This window comes from Aplysia californica, unplaced genomic scaffold, assembly GCF_000002075.1.
Source record: "Aplysia californica isolate F4 #8 unplaced genomic scaffold, AplCal3.0 scaffold00379, whole genome shotgun sequence".
Taxonomy (NCBI): domain Eukaryota; kingdom Metazoa; phylum Mollusca; class Gastropoda; order Aplysiida; family Aplysiidae; genus Aplysia; species Aplysia californica.
The window spans coordinates 17,439-38,112 of NW_004797649.1; the positions used below are offsets into that span (position 1 = coordinate 17,439).

Below are 20,674 nucleotides of genomic sequence, written 5' to 3' on the forward strand. Positions count from 1 at the left end.
CCCCTCCAGGGCAGTGCTTACCGACAAATTGTCTTAAGACCATTCTCAAAGGGAGGATATTAACACGTTCTTATGCAGATTAGAATTATAAATGGGGTGATTTATCAATGTCATGCTCATACTGTGCCGGAACAACATAGGGGGCACAGCTGCTTTTTCTTTCCGCATCCTTACTATCGTCATTTTTCCTCTACTTATTTTGTATGTTTGTCATTCTCTTGTGAACTGCTATTTCCGGGGTGCCTAGATAGTCGAAGCAGACCTTGTGCTGTTGAGGCTACAGAAGTGAGCAGAGTTAGCCTGATTCCCCGTTTGGACTTCTCCTTTGACTTTCATCCCTTGGTGCTCATAATATTATGATCTTATGCATTTGCGAGTTCCGTAAAACGTTATTAAAAACCAAACAAACGTAACATTATATTCTCGCTTGTATTTATGTGTAACATTGGTGGAATGTGTTTGCATTTCAAATTATAAGTAGAGTATAGATTTTGTGGGAAATAAAATATAATTTGTATTACGATAGTTTGTTTGAAGCAGAGTGAAAAGGGAGACGTCACGACTACCACGCAGAACTTGGACTAACCATTACTTGTGCTCATTAGTAGTTTCTTTAGCAGACATCGTTTATTTGTAGAGCAATAAACCCTTTGGGCATGGATTGTTAAAATTTGGACATAAGTATCTGTCAGTTCATCTCAAATGGCACAGAGAGTTGCAAACAATGCGTCAGAACTGAGAGCAAAGTCGCATTTCTTCAGCTGCTGTTTCATGGGACCCGACATACCTGTAGGGTTCACTTCGTGGCTATTTACTGAAGGCCACTCAGTCGTTGGTATGATTTGCTTCTTCAAGAATTATCTAAAGAGGTTGGCCCAGGGAGAAGGAGCTTTGTCTTGTATAAATCGCTACCTCAGAATTATAAAGATCTGTCTTGATATTTTTGGCCTTTATGAGTTACTAAGACCATGAGGTCAGAGACCAAATGTTCTATCTGCTCTATCAAAATCGCAAGATTATTGGGAGTCGTTATCAAGATACTCAAAGAATTACTTTCTAAAAAACTTGAAGTGGTGTAAAACTCAAAACCTTTGACGTCAGATTTCTCAAAACTAGGTACTAAGCAGATAAAACTGTGTAATTCTGAGGTAGTGAAATATGTCTACTTGAATGGCACCATAAATAAGGATACAACGTGATGTTCCAGCTCTTGTGCGTTGCAGTCATTTAAAAGAAGCCATCCGTTGATTCTCACAAATGGGTTTGGTTTTTTTCGTTCCAGCCAGACCACCTCGTGCCATGGCTGTTCTATGGTCTCCGTTCCTCAATGACAGAAGATTAAGTCAAATATTTAACTAACAAAGTCATTGCTCAAAACAGGGTTGGTGATCTACACGAGACCAGAAGCCCATAAACAAAATACTCAAACAAATTCGTGGATCAACTTATCCTCAAATAGCTCTGCCTCTTTAACGAACGAATGACTGCCACCCGTGCTTTGTAAAGTAGTTGGTGTCAATTTTTCTTAACATAATCATATTTTCCCACATCAGTCGAGGCTAACTAAAATAACAACAACTTTTCTTCATAAATTATAAAAAATACTATAAATATAAATCTCCTTCATGCGGAAAATGGGATTGTTGACAGCACTTCCCGCTTCTCACACACATTTTACATACGCATGTATGGCCTACGTCACAGCTCACGAATGACACTTTTTAGTGGCAAAACGTCTTGTTACAAGAAAATTACTTTTACAGTGAACACATTTTTGTACTGTGAAGGTTCTCAAACCATGTGTTCAATAAGCATTATGGCGCGATTAGAAGAAAAAAACGGACTTGGTTTTAAAAGCGATATTGCCCCTGCTGTAAATTTGTTAAAATCTGTAGAAACCATCGACTGGGATTGATTAGCAGTATTTAATTTTATTAAGGATTTTTTGAGAATGCAGTGTACAGGTGTTTCGAAAATTATTGATCTGTCAAGACAAACTGAGAAGTCATTGTGCAAAATTTGGAGAATATTAAACTCAAGAGTTAAGGAGATATTTGACAAATATTTGCACCACGAATTTTTGACCGCACTATAATATGCACAAGCCATTTAATGATAAATCCGAGTTGTTTATGGTATTTGTGACTGCTCTGTTTTCCAATCTGTCCGGAAATATTATAATAAAATATTGCTAATTGAAACTAAAATATTCCCCATCCCTTTGACATGCAATACAAGTCCATTCCTCCAATGTTAGCACACCCCAATACAAACGAAGACACACTTTTACGTTTCTTTGATTTCACACAATTTTGCCAAGCATGATTTTTAAAGTGTGAACATCTCGGATCACTCTTATTGTAGCTGAGGAATTATTGTGTCACATGATGTAAAATTCATCTAAATCTAGCTTCAAATTGTTATGCTGCATGAGCGGGTAGTGCAAGGCTTTAACACGATGATTGGGTGAATACTTCTTCGAGTTTCTTCATTAAATGACGTCATTGTCCAAAACGGCAAGCCCTTTTCGCCGACATCGCTGGCAATAATAAGGGACATAACTAAAATAAATCATCCACTTATTTAGGCGTGATTGGTCATTTCCCTTTAAAAGGCGGGGGGGGGGGGGGGGGGGGGGGGGGATTGCATGCGTGTTGTCTTTGCTTTGCTTTATCTTTCAGAACTCCCTTTTTCATCGTCTGTTGGTCATAGTTTTAACATTTTATGTTCATTGTGTAAAAACCCTATCTTCTATCCTGGAAAAATAAGCAGTTTATGATCCTCTCGTACACAAAAAAGTTGCAACAAAGCTTGTAACATGCCTTATTCACTAGAGACGTGACTATTGTAGCTTGATATTAGTTAGGTATCAAACTGATCCAGATCATCAAGCCCCCCCCCCCCCACCCTCCCCCCGCCCCTCCCAAACAAAACAATGCAAAAACGCAACAAGATTAATCATGAGGAAAAAGAAAACAGATATTAAAACACCCATTATTGAGAGAGCTTCATTAGTTGCCTATCCAAAAGCGAATTCCTTTTTTTTTTTTTTAGATCGCCGCCGTGTATTCTAAATGTATTAACAACACCGCTACCCAGTATTTAGTGGACCTGTAGCAGGTCGTTCATCCATCCAGAAAGCTCAGGTCGTCGACTGATAGTGATAGCAAACTAATCGTGATGGGAATAAAGTTGAAAAATTTAGAAGAAAGAGCATTCTTTCATTTTGGGCTCACCATTTGTGAAGTGTGCTGACAAAATGAGTTGCTCCTCAGATTTTAGACAGATGGAAATAGAAACATCAAATTTATAGGTTGAAGTTTTACAATTTATCAGTATGAAATGATAAAAGACATGTTAAACTTGAAGAGAATGGCATTGGTTTAGAGTCTACAAATTAATATGACCCTTGTGTTGATTTTTGGCTGATATCTCCATTCATGGATTGCAAGAAGTAACTCATTTTGTTAAAACGCCTCACATTTGGAATACTATTTCACAGAATATCAGACAAGTGACAACTCTGACAAAATTCAAAGACAGACCGAAGACGCATCTTTTCAACGACTTGTTTATAATCGAAATCATTCCGAGGTTAAATTCTATTACTGTCATCTTTATTATATATATCTGCGTTGTGTGTGTGAATAAATAATTGATATCCAACATAAAATGATAAGTAGATACCCTCTTCTGTGCACGTGGTTTTATGCAAAGAAATTTATGAAATTATGCAAACTGAGCCCCAAAAATGTGAAATTATGCGATTCTGTTAATTTTAACAAAGAATGATAAAGGAAAATAATCAGAAATTATACAAAAAGTGATCAAATTTTACTAAATTATACGGGCGCATAAAACCACCGGGACAGCCTCTTTGAAGTCTTATTCCTACCTCCCTATGGAGAGCCGGGACAACTGTAACTTCTACTTCTAATCAAATTAAAAACACATACACACGCATGCAATGCTCAGAGATATACTGAATGATGATTTACAAGTTTCGATACTCTACTTTTGTAATTGGAAAACAATTCGATTACAAAAGAGGGGCGAGTTAAGGATCAAACAAAGAGGTTATAAATAAAACTAGAGGTTTTAGCTGTGACGTCACGAGTGTCAAACGTGAGGGGCGCGCCGCCATTCCGGAGAGGCATAAAAGGCCTGTCGGTGCACAGCAACACTTTTCATTCACGGATTAATGATACTCTGCGAAGTCTTTTGGTGTTGATTTCTTTTTCATGGGATTTGCCCATCTCTAAAATGAACTCATGGGGATTTTTGTGATTGTTTACCTTTAAAGGAGCAAGATAATCTCCAAATGATGCAAATTGGGCCTTTTACATGGTGAGACCATTATGTGGGTGAGTAAAATTCAGAAAAAAATGAATGAGATGGACTTGATGATCACTTGTTAAAAAATTTTTTAAAATACTTTTATTGAAATCTTTTGCTGCGCGTCGCCCAAACAGTGTGTCTAGATTTAGCGTCGTTGTCCACAACAAGGTGCTCGTATCGGCCTTCAAGGCTGGCTGAAACGAAAAGAACCACTGTCGATGTTGTCGGGATAAGAAAATACAAAATAGCGAACCAGGGGTAACTATCCACCCATAAGACCGGCATAATATTCTGCCTCATTTGAGGAACCGATACCAAACAGCATGCGCACATAGTAGGGAGGCGGTGGCCCTGGCGAAGAGTACGCTCTTCGGGGCTCCAAACATTTCGAACGGATAGGCTACCACACACACACACACACACACACACACACACACACACACAAACACACACACACACACACACAGACACACACACACACGCACACGCACACGCACACGCACACACACATACACACAGAGCAGCAGCAGCAGTAACGGCTAAAAGAAGATGAGGTGTTGTATAGCCAAATACCATTGCCAATCAACGCTAATTTTAGAAAATATTGTAAACATTCAAGATGAACCGGATATTTATCGAAGTGTTGCATTTAAAAATATTTCAGTATATAATTATTTGTGCCCCATAGTAGACAACGCTCTTTGGGTGAGCGCACAAGATCCATACAATGAGTGATTTACAATATCCCAGCCTACAGTTAATTGCTCATTTTGAGACAATAGCGAATTAATATATTAAATAATTAACCCAGTCATAACTCCCTGTATACTCTATGAAGACCTAGGCTTTGTATCGGTAGAAGGAGAGTGTAGGCAAGATGACGTAAAAGCAATCAATTTTGTAAGTATGAAATTGTCCTTTTTCTTACCAAACTCATTTACTACCTTTGCCCCCCTCCGCTCCTCCACCGAACGAACCAGGAAAAACAAACAGTACCTCATATTTTTATCCCTCTATTCATTTGTAGCCCGCACGTAAGTGCATTTATGTTTCCCACAATCGGTCAGCAGGTGTGGTATTGTGTATGCGTGTATGTTATATGTGAAGCGTGCTGGCAAAATGAGTTACTTCTCGGTTTCAAGCCTTAAGTTAAGGAAATCGATACATCACGCTTGTAGGTGAAGTTTCTACAATTTCCAAGTATGAAATAATAAAAGACATGTTTTAGTTAAAGAACGTGGCATCAATGAAAAAAAAAAATACAAATGTGACTCTATTGTAGATTTTTGGCTGATATCTCCGTTTGTGCATTGCGAGAAGTCACTCATTTTGTCAGCACGCCTCACATATGATTTAAAAAACAACAGCAATCAAAAAGAAAACTTAAAATAAATCTGAACTGAGCTTCAAACTCTATGAAGACATAGGCGCTGCGAGGGACGCGCAGCGTGACAGTGCTGTTTCTAATCCTCTCAAAAATGGCGACAAAGCGAGCTGAGTGGGCCCTCACAGCCATAGAGTGTTTGCGTGGGTGACGTCACAGCTGTGACCTCTAGTACTATTATAAGTTAATTATAACCTCTTTGGGATCAAACGTTCCGTACGTCCCACCCAAGGCCCGTAGTAAACCTGGTGTGCCTTGACAGAAGGCAAAGTCCTCTCTGCTGTAAAGTCGTTACCTCGGAGTTTCAAATGTATATCTTCTCAATACCTGGTTTAGAGAAATTTGGCGTCAGAGGTTTTGAGTTTCGCAATATGTCAAGCTTTTTTGGATGCAATTCTTCGAATATCTTGAAAATGACTCCGAATATTTTCACCATGTTATAGAGCAGACAGTGCATTAAAAATGGCTTTCTGACCTCATGGTCTTAGTAACACAAAACTGCCAACAATGTCAGATAGAACTTTGTAATTCTGAGGTAGCCAAGCACAACAGTACGGTGATTACCTCTCCCTATTGCAATAAAACGCTTTCTTTGCAATATATTTAAAACATATTTTTTGATTGTTTCTTTCAGTCTTGAAGCGAAACGATCTGATACTGTTTATCGAACCATTGAATTCTACCTGACTAAAACAAAACTTGATTATGGTGAAATTCGATTCTCATCTTTGTCTACGCACCGTGTTTCCGGCAAGAAGCGGTCAATACATGACCCAAAAAATCAAAAACCGCGTTTGCAGTATTTCTTGGCTTTTTATTTTTTATTGTAAGGCTTGAAGGTCTAAATGGATCGTGATCTGGGCTATTTTTTTTTTTGCCTGCTACATGAGAAGCTACAGTTGTGTTTTATCACATTTATAGCATTAAAAAACATTGCCATATGTGATTACTATTGACACAAAACTTGTAAAGAATGAAAGTTGCATTTTTAATATTTCAACATGCTATTCTGATTCATTAAAGCGAGGGTTTAAACCCAATATTGGCTATGCTGCATTAAAAGCTCTGATTTTGTCATATTCACTTGTAAATTATTGTAAATAGGTCATTTTTCATAGAGATATATCCTGACGTGATGCGAAAAACCTAACACCATATCTGAAATCAGTGATCCTAATTTAGTTTAGATCAAGTTTTTAACATTATGCGCAATGATATGACGTGTTGACCGGTGTTATTTATCATTAAAAACAATGACACTATCTCTGAAAATTAATTCAAAAATAAATTTGGAAAAAGAACGAATAAAAAGCTTCCCTGAACCAGTGTATTAAGTCAACTAAGGTTATAATCTATCACACCGCTCGTAGGTCAACATTGAGCAGGAGTTTCAACCGGTTGATCATTGATAAAATGAAAAAAAAACCCTGAAAAGATAACATATTTCTCGGTGTTTGTCCTGTAACATTAATTACATGAAGTATTATTTAAGTGAATGTGATTTATAATTTAGTTTGCTTCTCAAATATTGTACAGTATATCTTCTGAAAGAAAGCCTCATATGACCTTATGCAGTTGCGAACGCCGTAAAACCCTCTACTATTGAAAAAATTAATTAATCTACAACAACCAAAGCCTTATTTAACAACGTGTTATTGACAATTTGTGTACGTCTATGTAACAATCCTCACCGTCCAATCAAGGGTTCAAAATTTGGCCTTTAAATAAGACCGCGTTAGTAAATCTAGGATGTCTGCTACTTTCCGGAGCCTTTCTTGAAACATGAAGTAATAATATAGGACATGTGTAAATGCCAAATAATAATAATAATAATAAATAGCATTTGTATAGCGCATATTCCCCGCTCAACAGCAGGCTCTATGCGCTTTACACTATATTATTACCCCAGCAGACCATAGAACATTCCGAAACATTCTCAGCTTCCCGGGAAGCATACAGTGCAAGCAGCTGATTAAGCGCTCAAACACTAACAAACTGACAAGATCTTTCGCTGTCTATAGCCGGGTACCCATTCCCACCTGGGTGAAGTGAGGAAAATTCGTGTAAAGTGCCTTTCCCAAGGACACAACGTCGGGTCCCTGACGGGATTCGAACCCACGACCTTACGGTTGCGAGTCCGAGAGCCTAACCACTAGGCCACCAACGCCACAAATAATGACCCGCACTAATTGATAAATGTCTCCATGGGTAAGTCTGTTTACTTTTGTTTGGATCGGCAGGCACTTTACTTGGACACAAAGGAAGCGCTTCTAAAATAGTACGCTCTATCTATACCACTAGAATGTTGTAGAAACAGTCACGTCTTTTTTTTTTGGTATACTGTTTGTGCCTTTTACGCCCCCATCGACTCACAGTTTAGATCGTTTAAGAGTCGGGCTTTGATTGACCCTGCTACTCACTGCTAACCCGGGCTAACAAATATACAATATATCAGCGGAAAGACCGAGATACTTGATAAAGAGGCTTCGTTAAAAAATAAATCATTGAACTTTGACTGTGCTAACTCCGAACTCCCCCCCCCCCCCCTTTCGGAATACGGAATAATCCTTTGAGCACAATACAGCTTTCTGCTAGAGAAAACTAGCGTCTGTGGTGAAGCGGTTAGGTTGTTTGCCTTTGTACAGAGAAAGTGTAAGTTTGATACCCGGATGGGAAAGTTTTTTCTAACAATATCAAGTCTGTCTGTTGGCAGGTCGTATCCAACCCAGCTCGTGGGGTGACTTAAGGAAGGTGGCCCAGTGGTTAGGCTACTAGACTCGTAATCGTGAGGTTGTAGGTTCGGGGGTTCGAGCCGCGGTCCCGACGTTGTATCTTTGGGAAAGGCACTTTACACGAATTTCCCCCACTTCACCCAGGTGAAAATGGATACCCAGCTATAGACAGTGAAAGATCTTATCAGTTTGTTCGTATTTGAGCGCTTAACCAGCTGCTTGCACTGTATGCTTCCAGGGAAGCTGCGAATGTTTCGGAGTGTTCTACGGTCTGCTGCGTATTTTTTTGATATAGTGTAAAGCGCATAGAGCTTGCTTTTGAGTGGGGACATGCGCTATACAAATGCTATTTATTATCTATGATCATTATTAAGTTAAAAAATATGAAGTGACTTTGATTTTAAAAATATGTAGTAACCTGAATAAATGAAGTGAATTTCAATTTTAAAAAATATGAAGCCAATTTTGAGTTGTTTTTTTAAAGCAGGAAATGACTTGATGATAGGTAAATGCATGTTCATACATTTACAAAGGTAAGATAGACATTTGGTGCGTAATGGTGAATACACACATACCCACAGACACACAGACACACGCACACACTTACACACTCACAAATACACACTCATACACAGACACACACACACACACACACACACACACACACACACACACACACACTTTCTTTCTCTGTCTCTTTCACACACACACGCACACAAACGCTCATACACACACACATACACACACACACACATACACACATACGCACACACAACAGTGTTAGTGGTGTAGCGGTTAGGCACTTCACTATCGCACCCAGAAGACCCGAGTTCGATCCACGAATAGGGCGAATGTTTATGGACTATGTTAATATTTCTGCTCAAATGTTGTATCCCTATTAGCTCTGGTTAGACTTGACCGTCAGGGTCTGAGCCAGAGCCCTAAACGATATATGTATAACACACACACACACACACACACACACACACACACACACACACACACACACACAAGCACGCACACACACACACACACACATATATATATATATATATATATATATATATATATATATATATATATATATATATATATATATATATATATATACAGGTATATATACACACATAAACATGTGAGGCAGCGTAGCGTGGTGGAATCAGGCTCTCGTCAAAGTAATGAAATCAAAGATATTGGCATTTTTCTGCCCGTTTGGCCATTTTTATCAATTTTTTTTAAAAAGCTCAACAGCTTTTATGTCCACTTAAAAACACATTTCTTGGTTAATTATCCCGAAAAAAGTTGATTAAAGGTACCCAAAAAAATTTACATTTCAGTTTTCAAGGACTCTCACGCATTCAAGGATACCAAGCTTTGGTGGTCATTTTCTCCCTTATATTTCCTTTGAAATCAGGTTACCCTACTTATTTCAATCACAGATATTTCGACTTCTATTAAAGATAGATGGGTACTTTTTCCCCGAAAGATAAACGGATGAACAGGCTTTAAAGTGACACGAATAACTCTACAAGCCAAAAAAATTGACGAGGGCCTGATTCTACCACGCTGGCTCACCTATATGCACGCTCTAAAATTATGCTCTATGCGCTTCACAGCAATGCATAATTTTATTTAAAAAACGCTTTTCAAATGCACCTAGCGTTTGTTGGTAATATCGTCCTCACACCTCCTAGTAAAGGATTGTATCAATCCGCGGCACCGCTTTCATCTTAAGGGCATTCCTTTAAGTGAGGCAATTTTAATAGAGCTAAATATAATATGTGAGGTAGGCTGAAAAATGAGTTACTTCCATAGTTTTATCACTGAGGGCGAAGTTACTTTGAATTTATAGGTTCAGTTTGTGCAATGTATAGGTATAAAATAATAATACACATTGACATGTGAAACTTGAAGAAAATGACATCGGTTGTAAATCTACAAATTTGACTCCAGAGACGAGTCTCAGTCTATATCCCCATTCTCGGATTGTTAAAGCAACAGGGGCTCCCAGCATCTCTGGTAAATTAATGTGGACGGATAAACCAAATACATAATATTATACTATTATCATTTAAGAGGAGGGTCTCCCAATAATGTCCGTCTCCCTTTCATGGTCGTGCTGATATTTTTGTTTTCAGCTCTCTCCAACAATTTATGATTTGCAATATGTTTATTCCATTTTATTAATAACATTCTTTGTAAATTTTTTTTTTGAAAACGTTAAAAAAATTTCCACTGGACTGCTTTATTTGATTTCAATAATTTCTGCGAACCATACATCTGTTCTGCCAAAACATAGCTATTATAATATTTTGAATTCAATCTTCAGTGAGATGATCTTCGAATTCCGTACGATTTTTACTAGTTACCTCACAAGTTAATAGCACTTAATTCTCGGTTCCCAACAAACCCCAAACCATAGTTCCAGAAAAGTAGCTCGCAATTTTATTTGACATGACATGGACACTCATGATTTAATTATAGGCCTACAAAAATGCTAGATTCTACGCATGTCATTATTTAAAATCACAAAGCTATACAAACAGCGGTTATTTATTTTTTCCATTTCACTTTTTCTCCTTTCACCGATAAAAACCTCTAAGCGTTTTTCAAAAATCTGTTTCTAAAGATAGGTACATGTGTAAGTACTGTGGTTGTTTGTAATTACTTCGGGATTCATTCAGGATATGTTTAGATTACACACTTTAGTGCGCCAGTTGGAAGCAAAGCTGGCGTATGTCAAGTAAATAAAACCAGGGATTTTAAGAGAAAAGTGCTCCTGGACTGGCAGGTTTGTGTTTATTTTAAGAGTCAAGTTTTTGATAAGTCAATTTTAAGTCTGCAGTTAACCATCGTAAAAACTTTGTCTGGGTTTTGTTGTTGTTATTGGGTTATTTTTCCTTTGGTTTTTTTAAAGCTGAAAAGGACGGAGAACTCTCTTATCTTCTGCGAAGGTAAATAGCACAATTACTCGTGACTTGCATTTTATGTGTGTGTGTGTGTGTGTGTGTGTGTGTGTGTGTGTGTGTGTGTGTGTGTGAGTCTGTGTGTGTGTATCTCTCTGTGTGTATGTGGGTGTGTAGCGGGATGGGAGAGGTAAATAATTATTTTGTCGCCCTGCCCGGTTTGTTTCTCTCTCTCTCTCTCTCTCTCTCTCTCTCTCTCTCTCTCTCTCTCTCTCTCTCTCTCTCTCTCTCTCTCGCTCTCGCTCTCTCTCTCTCTCTCTCTCTCTCTCTCTCTCTCTCTCTCTCTCTCTCTCTCTCTCTCTCTCTCTCTGTATGTGTTTGTGCTTGTGTGTGTGTGTGTGTGTGTGTGTGTGTGTGTGTGTGTAAAAAGGGTGGGGTTTAAAAAATTAATTGTCTCCTTCCTCTCTTACTCTCTCTCTCACTCTCTCTCACTTTCTTTCTGTATCTGTCTCTATCTATCTGTCTATCTATCTACCTATCTATCTACCTATCTATCTACCTATCTATCTACCTATCTATCTATCTACCTATCTATCTATCTATCTATCTATCTATCTATCTATCTATCTATCTATCTATCTATTTATCTATCTATCTATCTATCAATCTATCTATCTATCTATCTATCTATCTATCTATCTATCTATCTATCAATCTATGTCTTTCTCACAGTGTGTTTGTAGTTGTTGCGTGGGGGTGGGACGGGGAAGGGGTTTGAGGGGGGGGGATACATTTTCTAAACATTAAATTTGGACGTTTGACAGTGTGTACAGACAGTTGAACACACTCATCGCCTCAAAGTTTTGCTTTTGCTTTCAGTGCTTTACCAGGCCTAGGTTATGTCCCGTGTGATATAAGAATGATACGCAGCCAAGACAGATCGATCTTTGGAAAGGACGGGTTGGATAGAAGTAGGAAAAGGGGGGGGGGCACTTTTCTTTCTTTCTTTTTCCTTCCATTGTTTTTTAAAAATTAATTATTTATTTGGAAAGGAGGGGTTGGGGGGGGGGGGGCGCACTCATTGCAGTACCAGCTAGAGCAAACAGGAGCATTTCAGTACAGAACATCATGTTTCATTAAACTACAGTTCTTGTGTTAAAGAAAGAATCTAAATGAAAAAGCATTGTGGCCAATTTCCCATTCCATGATTGAAATAATGTGCCTTTTATTCTTTTCTACGCAGGTGCAAAGATGTGTCGTTTTATATCACTGTGACGTTTGTTTGGAGGATGACTTTCTATTGTTTCAAGACGTATAATGTCTTTTGTTTGAAGCTAAAATTCTTCGTTAACATGTGAAAGACGTCAGTTGTGCCACAGTATGTACCAAACTTGACCAAACAGCGACTTTTAATTGGTACTCTTGATGAGCAATAGGTTTATTCGTGCTATAGTACGTGCTTGACTTCTCTTTCAACGCTACACCACCGTTCCAAAAGCGGAACCTTCAACTAATCGTCCATATCAAAGACACCCGAGTCTAAGGAACATGGGGACGTCTCAAGCAAATGAGCGTTTAAAAATGGAAACTATCAGAATATTATGTGAGGTACGGTGACAAAATGAGTTACATCTTGGGTTTTATCCCGGTTTGCAAAGATACTTCAAATTTATAGGTGTCAGCTTGTGCAATTTATAGATATAAAAGGATAATAAGCATGTGAAACTTGAAGAAAATGACATCCGTTGAAGATATACAATTATGACCCCTGCGGCAAGTTTTGGCCTATATCCCCATTCTCGGACTGTTAAAAGCAACACTTTTTGTCAGCAACCCTTACAGATAATGACTATATATAGTTTTTTAATAATAAACTTAAATCAACGTTACTAAAAAGCTTGAATTAATTTCTTTAAAAAACAAAGAATCTTTTGAAAAATTAATTTTAGCAACAGAGAAAGCACCGAAAAATATAATCGAGGCTATGGAACAAGTTATATTGGAAAATATAACGTCGGGGCAAGACAGTTCCGTCGCGCCGTTGGTCAGTGTGACAGCCCTACGCACTATCGAAACGGCATTTCTGGTCCTTCTCAGTAGCTTTGTCTGTGTGTTTGGCATATTTAGCAACATCGTGAACCTTATCATTTTCTGGAAACACGGCTTCCGGGAGAGCATCACTGTCGGGCTGACAGGCCTAGCCGTTTCCGATCTTGGCGCCGTTATCAGTGGTATAATTCTTAGCATCTGCTTTAACCCTATGATTCCCTTCTCAGAGTTAGGGGTCAATATCATAGAAGTCCAGAAGCTGGTAGGCTCTCGACCACGTGTATGTTTCGCGCGCATCACAGGCCTTATTACCATGTACCTCGCCTTCGAAAGATGTCTGTGTGTGGCTGTGCCGCTGCACGTGAAGAGAATACTCACACCACGTCGGACGTTGGCAGCAGTCATGTCTATCTCTGCTTTGGTCATCCTCATCGACAGTCCCATCTACGCCGCCTTCAGACTCGACTGGACATTTTCCCCTTCCAAGAATGCATCTGAACTAGGTATAGTCTCGGCACCAAATGCGAAAGATCTCCAGGGTGTTAGTTTCGTCATCAGTGCCAGTGTACAAGTCATCTCTTTCGTTGTCCTAGTTGTGCTGACGTCAGTCCTGGTGGTTTTGTTAAAGAGGCGGTCCCAATGGAGAACACAGGTGACACGATCGACAGCCGGGTCATCACACAGAAAGGACATCTCTCGTCAAGAACAGAAAGCTATCAGGCTGACCATCATGGTAGCCACGATTCTCATTTGTTCTCTACTCCCGGGCTCTTTGCTTTTCTTTGCTGCATTTTTAGAACCAGAGTTTAACACTGGGCGTCGTTACCAGAATCTTTACATTAGTATCTGGTCCGTTATCTCCTTTAGTGAAGTTTCCAATTCGAGTGCCAATATTTTTGTTTACTATAAGATGAACACAAAGTACAGAAATACTTTTCGAGATTTGTTTTGTAGAAAGAAAGATGTTGTTACAGCATCTCCAGGTGATATGTCTGGCTCTGTAAAGTGAGCGTCTCCATCTCGTCGTCACAAATTTATTAATTTTTTTACATACTCTATCTAAACGCACTTCAATAAGTGTATCATTTTGATAAAAATGCTTTAATATTTTGTTCATTTAACAATAGTCAGAATTCACCTCATTTGCACCTTAGAAGTAAATTGGTTTTGATGTTTTGCATCCTGCAACCGGAATACACCTCAGTTGTTTAGAAGAAGCTAGACACATGTACCTCAGTTATTATAGTATTCGCTTCAATTGTACCTTACTCGTAGAAATAAGTGGTTTTACTATCAATTTTTTCTTCGTCTTTTCCTATTAAAAGGAATTTTATTTGTATATTATAAATGAAGTTGGTGATTATTTTTTTTCGGCATTGTGTTCATAGTATATGCAATACTCAAATCACTGTACAATAAAGAGAGGCGATACAAAAGGTGGTGGTGGTGAAAGAACTCGATGATACACAGAGGAAGCTCTTGGTGAATGGGAGAGGGAATCGAGGAACAGTTTGCAGGTGAATGAAAAAGACGTAGAAAAGAATGTGTATGGCCAGAAAGTTGGGAGCAAATGATCTTAACTTCAAAAATAATAATTCTTTTCTTCAACCTGTATCTGCTCTCAATACAAACTACAACATCAAGTTAACAACACCAAAAATAACAGCTTGGAACAGAGTTTATTTTGCAAAAGATTTTTTTCTTTTAAAGAGTCGGAAACAGCACTGCTATGTAGGCGCTAATAAAACCCTCTGACTGTGGCTAATGCAAGACACTCGAGTCAGTCGTGAGGACGACCAGTGTCTATTTTCACTGCCCACCCTATAGACGGTTCTATCTAACCAAATAACCAGTGTCTATTTTCACCGCCCACCCTATAGACGGTTCTATCTAACCAAATAACCAGTGTCTATTTTCACCGTCCAGCCTATAGACTGTTCTATCTAACCAAATAACCAGTGTCTATTAAAGTTTGCTGCGTCCAGCCTATAGACTCTGTTCCATCTAACCAAACGACCAGTGTCCAGCCCACATGATGAGCGTGCATCTATGTACAGTCTCCCTCGGATATGTTAATGTCGTCAATGGCTATGTCGGCGTGAGAAGTGTAGGCTTCGAACACCAGCCTGTAGGGTGAGGAGCTGGACTGAGAGACAGAGTTCATGGCGTGGTACCACTTCATGGAATGCTGACTGCCGTAGCTGCTCACTGTATGACTGTATCCGGAGTCCTGTTCGGTTATAAGCCGGAGACGACCGGAAGAACCGTGGTTAAAGAACCAGTAGTCCACACATAGTTTTCGGGCAGTGTAGATCTTGGATCTGAAATTGAAGGTGGGAAGGGTGACGGATGGATATGGGGGAGGGACAAGGGCATAGGGGATATGTCTTGGTAATTGTTATTGTTGCTGTTGTTGCTGTTGCTGTTGTCGTTTGTGGTGATGATGGTAATAGTGGTGGTGGTGGTTGTTGTGGGGATGGTTGTTGTGATAGTGGCACCATTTTTTTTCTGTGGTCGCACATAATTCAACGTAAATTATGTCAAAGTCAGCATACCCGGTTTGCCTCCCCCCCCCCCTCGCCCGTCTTAAGCTTTACACAATTAAGTTAACACTACCAACTCGCGCATAACCTCCGCCCCTCCTGTTCACATCACCCCCATTTAGTAAGCACCAGTGACATTCACCCCACATCCCCCAATCTTCTTAACAAGTATAACGGACCTCCCCTCCTCCTTTACATCACACCAATGACCAGCCTCCCCCTTTTCCTCCCTTCATCTCCCTCTGCCCCTTTAATAAGCCCCACTTCGTCTCCTCTCTTTTTCACCACCTTGAGTAAGCAAAACTGACACCCCCCTCCTTGAAATCACAACATTGATATCCCTCTATCCGTGCCCCCACTAGCCTCCCTCTGATAAGAACCACCTCCTCCTTTCCTCCCATTCCACATCTCCTTTCAGTAAACACCCCCCCCCCCCCCCCCCATAATTAATGCCAGCCCTCATCCCACCCTCCCACCTCCCTTAAGTGAACCCCAGCCCCTCCCTCAATTAACACCAACCCTACCACCTCCCGTTAGTTAATGGCAACACTCCCATTCCCTCCTACCTCCCTCAATTTGATGCCAGCTCCCCCTCCCCACCTCATTACGTTAACGCCAGCCTTCCCACCCCCATCCAACCCCCTCCCACCTCTCCTAAGTTAACACCAGTCCTCTCACCCTCTCCCACCTCCTTTAAGCTAACGCCAACCCTACCACATCTTCCAACCTCCCTTAAATTACCACAAACCCTCCCACCTCCCTTAAGTTAACGACAACCCTACCACATCTTCCCACCTCCCTTAAGTTAACGACAACCCTACCACATCTTTCCACCTCCCTTAAGTTAACGACAACCCTCCCACATCTTCCAACCTCCCTTAAATTATCACCAACCCTCCCACCTCCCTTAAGTTTCAACCACTGACCTGATCCTGGCGTGCTTGCTGGAGTGACCGGAAGCCTTAGCAATGAGGTAGTTGTCCACGCCCGTGGTTATTCCAGCCCCAGGTCCCGAGGAGCTGTGTCCGCTCTGGACTGTCCAGTCGAACTGGTCGTGGGTGTCCTGTGTCCACTTACACAGGCCTTTGGCGAAGTCGCAGTGGTCATCCGGGGAGGAAAGCCACTGTACAATGTGACTCGTGTCCTCCTTTTTTTTTTGAGGGGATGGGGGGATAGTGGAGAGGGAAGAGGGGAGAGGGGAAGAAGGGAGAGAAGAAGAAGGGGGATAGGGGAGAAGGGGGATGGGAGAGGGGAAGAAGGCAGAGAGGGGATAGGGGGACGGGAGAAGGGGAAGAGGAGGGGAGAAGGGGGAGAGGAGGGGAGAAGGGGGAGAGGAGGGGAGAAGGGGGAGAGGAGGGGAGAGGAGGGGAGAAGGGGGAGAGGGGTAGAGAGATGAAGAGGTTGGATGAATCTGATACATTCTTTATAAGTGCACTAATATTCTGACAGAGAGGAGATACATCCTCTGTAAACGTAATAATAACTGACAGAGAGGAGATACTGTCTCTATAAGTGTAATAATATTCTGACAGACACAGGATACCTGGATGTGTCGTCTCTGATTCGGAGGTTGACGTGTAGTGGCCCTCAAATCCTTCACGGTTACGAGCTGCCCACCCATGTTACTCTTTGTCTTTCCCTGGCTCTCTTGTCCCACATCCTTCCTTCCAGCACCTCTTTCACAATGGTCTCGTGTAATTTTTAAGTGGCCAAAGTATTTCATTTTCCTACATTTTATTTTGCCCAGCAGGGTTTGTCTTGTGTGGAGAATCTAAATCACCTCATTATTCGTCTTTTTTGGCTTCCCAACCTATTCTGGCCTTTCTGGGTAGCACCACATCTGAAACGCGGCTATTTTCTTTTCTTCTTTCTTCGTCAAAGTCCACGGTTTTATCAGAAGGAAACAATAAAGTGGTCTTAATTATTTTAGAAGAAAAAAGATTGTTTTATAGATGCCCTCCAAAGATTTAGTGACTGCAAGATTGTCGTCAACAAGTCGAGAATGTCGCCGCGGTCGAAAGCAGCACGTGGCTGTCTAGGTAAGAGTAAAGATTATAAAGCGCATACAGCTTACTTACAAACTGTGTAATCTACAACACTTATTACAACAGTATATTTGAAAACTTACATTTTACCTGTGTAGCTTAACATGAACATTGCGACTGTGTAACTTAACACTTTTGTTACGACTGCGCAACTTAACATTTACCACTCAATTGTGCAACATAATCGTACCACTTACAGTACCATTGTTTGACTTAACACAAACATAACAACTGTTTGACATCACTCAAACATTACCGTTGTGTAACCTAAAACAAACATTACAACTGTTTAACCTAAAATAAACATGAGGACTATTTTACCTAATACAAATACTGCAACTCTTTAACCTAAAACAAACACTACAACTATTTAACCTAACACAACTGTGTAATTTAATACTAACATTACAAATGTGTAACTTAGCGCAAGCACTACGGTTGTGTAAATTAATACACCTGTGTAACTCAACTGTGTAATGAAAAGCTATGTTACAACTGTGTAATATAATATTAACATTATAACAGTGTAACGTAACACGTAAGTTACAAGGGCATAACTTAACACTTATATTACAACTTACTGTATGACTAAATACAAACGTTACAATTATGTAACTTAACATTTTTGTTACAACTTAACACTTACACTACAAATATTAACATTACGGTTGTATAACTGAACACCCACGTAGCGTTGCGAGCGCCGTAAAACACTTTACAAAAACAAAAACAAAACAACAAAAAACCCCACGTAACAATTGCGTTAAAGCAACACTTACACTACAAATATTAACATTACAGTTGTATAACTGAACACCCACGTAACAATTGCGTTAAAGCAACACTTACACTACAAATATTAACATTACAGTTGTATAACTGAACACCCACGTAACAATTGCGTTAAAGCAACACTTACACTACAAATATTAACATTACAGTTGTATAACTGAACACCCACGTAACAATTGCGTTAAAGCAACACTTACACTACAAATATTAACATTACAGTTGTATAACTGAACACCCACGTAACAATTGCGTTAAAGCAACACGTACATGGCACTTGTACAATCTCTGTATCTTGAGGACGTCGATTGTACTGTGCTGGAGGCGCTGGCCCATCTTGGCCCCGTCCGGCACGCTACGCTTCGGGGTCATAGCCGGCTTGGTCCGGTCGAGGGCAAACTCGTAGGCGTTGTAGTGCATGACGGAGGCGTAGTCGTAGGAAGTGTGGAGCGTCCTCGAATGCGTGTGTTTGTCGTAGTTGTGACGGTGACTGGAGTCCACGTTCTGTATGTCGATGCTCACGTAGTTATCGCGGTCTGGACGCGTGTGCTCGTGCCAGAAACCGATGGCGTGGGTGAGTTCGTGTATGATGATTCCTTTCCGCTCACAGCCTTTGCCGATGCTCACTTCTTGTTTACCTCTGTGGGTGCAGCCTGGCACAGGATGGATTGCGCTTTATTTTAGTTTGTAATCTTTTATCTTACTTTATCTTATTCTACTTATTTTCTTTTATTTTATTTCAATCTATCTTACTTCATATTATTCTATCATATCTTATCTTATCTTATTTTATGTATTTTATTTCATTCTATCTTATTTAATAATAATAATAATAATAATAACAACAACAACAATAATAATAATAATAATAATAATAATAATAATAATAACAATAATAACAATAATAATAATAATAATAATATTATTGTTGTCATTATGATAATTCTTCTTCCTCTTTCTCTTTCTCTTTTTCTTCTTCTTCTTCGATAATGTGTGAACTGTGCTCACAAACTGATTATAAAGCTATGAACAAAGTTTATTGGCTAGGTTCAGTTTTCACAGTTTGTTTAGAAGAGATGAAAGACATGTTAAACTCGAAGAAAATGGCATCCGTAGTAAATCTGCAAGTTTGACCCCTGAGAAGCAAATCGTTATTTTCATCCGCGCGCCTCACATAAAGCATTAATTGTGCAGCACGAATTCCAGCTGAACAGCAGCAGGCTCTGCGCTATACAATCTATATTATTACCCAAGCAGACCTCATAGCATTCTGAATCAATCCTTTGGGAAACATACAGTGCAAGCTGTCATTTTATCAGTGCTAAATGACTAATAACATAATGACAAGATTGGATTTGTTTGGGATTTTTATTTTTTTAAAAATTATTTTAATTTTATGGCGGCACTTGCAAAATCGACGAGGTCAAATAAGTGCGGGAGATTGGAGGTGTTACAAGAGTAACAAACACAAAAATGAAGAAGAGGAGGAGATCCACAAATACGATAGATCTTTGAAAGGAGAACAGGAGCGAACTACACCAGATTTACGAGCAAGCCACCAACCAAGATAGTCAGGAAGAACTCACCGATTTGCGAGGAGCAAGAAGTACTCCTGGGCAGAACGTAGATATAGTTAACCTGGTGCAGTCTGGGTACGAAGTGGATACAGTCAGTGTGGCCTTTGACATTGACGTTAGTTTCTATCTCCCGCATGGAGGCCACTATACGGTCCCTGACCACTGTGGGGTACTTGGAGTCGATGACGTAGGGGATGATACCGTCTGTCCATAGTTCTGGGGAGAAGGGGAGAGAGAGATGGAGAGAAAGAGAGATGGAGAGAGAGAGAGAGAGAGAGAGAGAGAGAGAGAGAGAGAGTGTATGTATGTGT

At 39.9% G+C, this 20,674-nt stretch overlaps 2 protein-coding genes across 2 annotated transcripts in view; one reads left to right on the plus strand and one right to left on the minus strand.

The window, feature by feature from the left end:
* The first annotated feature begins 12,606 nt into the window (after nucleotides 1-12,606).
* Nucleotides 12,607-14,721, plus strand: LOC101859583 (probable G-protein coupled receptor B0563.6). Its single transcript, XM_005103569.3, has one exon. The coding sequence runs from the start codon at nucleotides 13,345-13,347 to the stop codon at nucleotides 14,416-14,418; it is 1,074 nt and encodes a 357-aa protein (XP_005103626.1). The 5' UTR covers nucleotides 12,607-13,344; the 3' UTR covers nucleotides 14,419-14,721.
* Nucleotides 14,722-15,069: 348 nt separating this feature from the next.
* Nucleotides 15,070-20,674, minus strand: part of LOC101859801 (low choriolytic enzyme) — a gene marked incomplete in the record, with an annotated part of 17,507 nt that continues 11,902 nt past the window's right edge. The window contains 4 exon segments of the mRNA XM_013085490.2: nucleotides 15,070-15,730; nucleotides 16,879-17,099; nucleotides 19,057-19,439; nucleotides 20,373-20,579. Coding sequence (XP_012940944.1) covers nucleotides 15,457-15,730; nucleotides 16,879-17,099; nucleotides 19,057-19,439; nucleotides 20,373-20,579 — 1,085 coding nt within the window.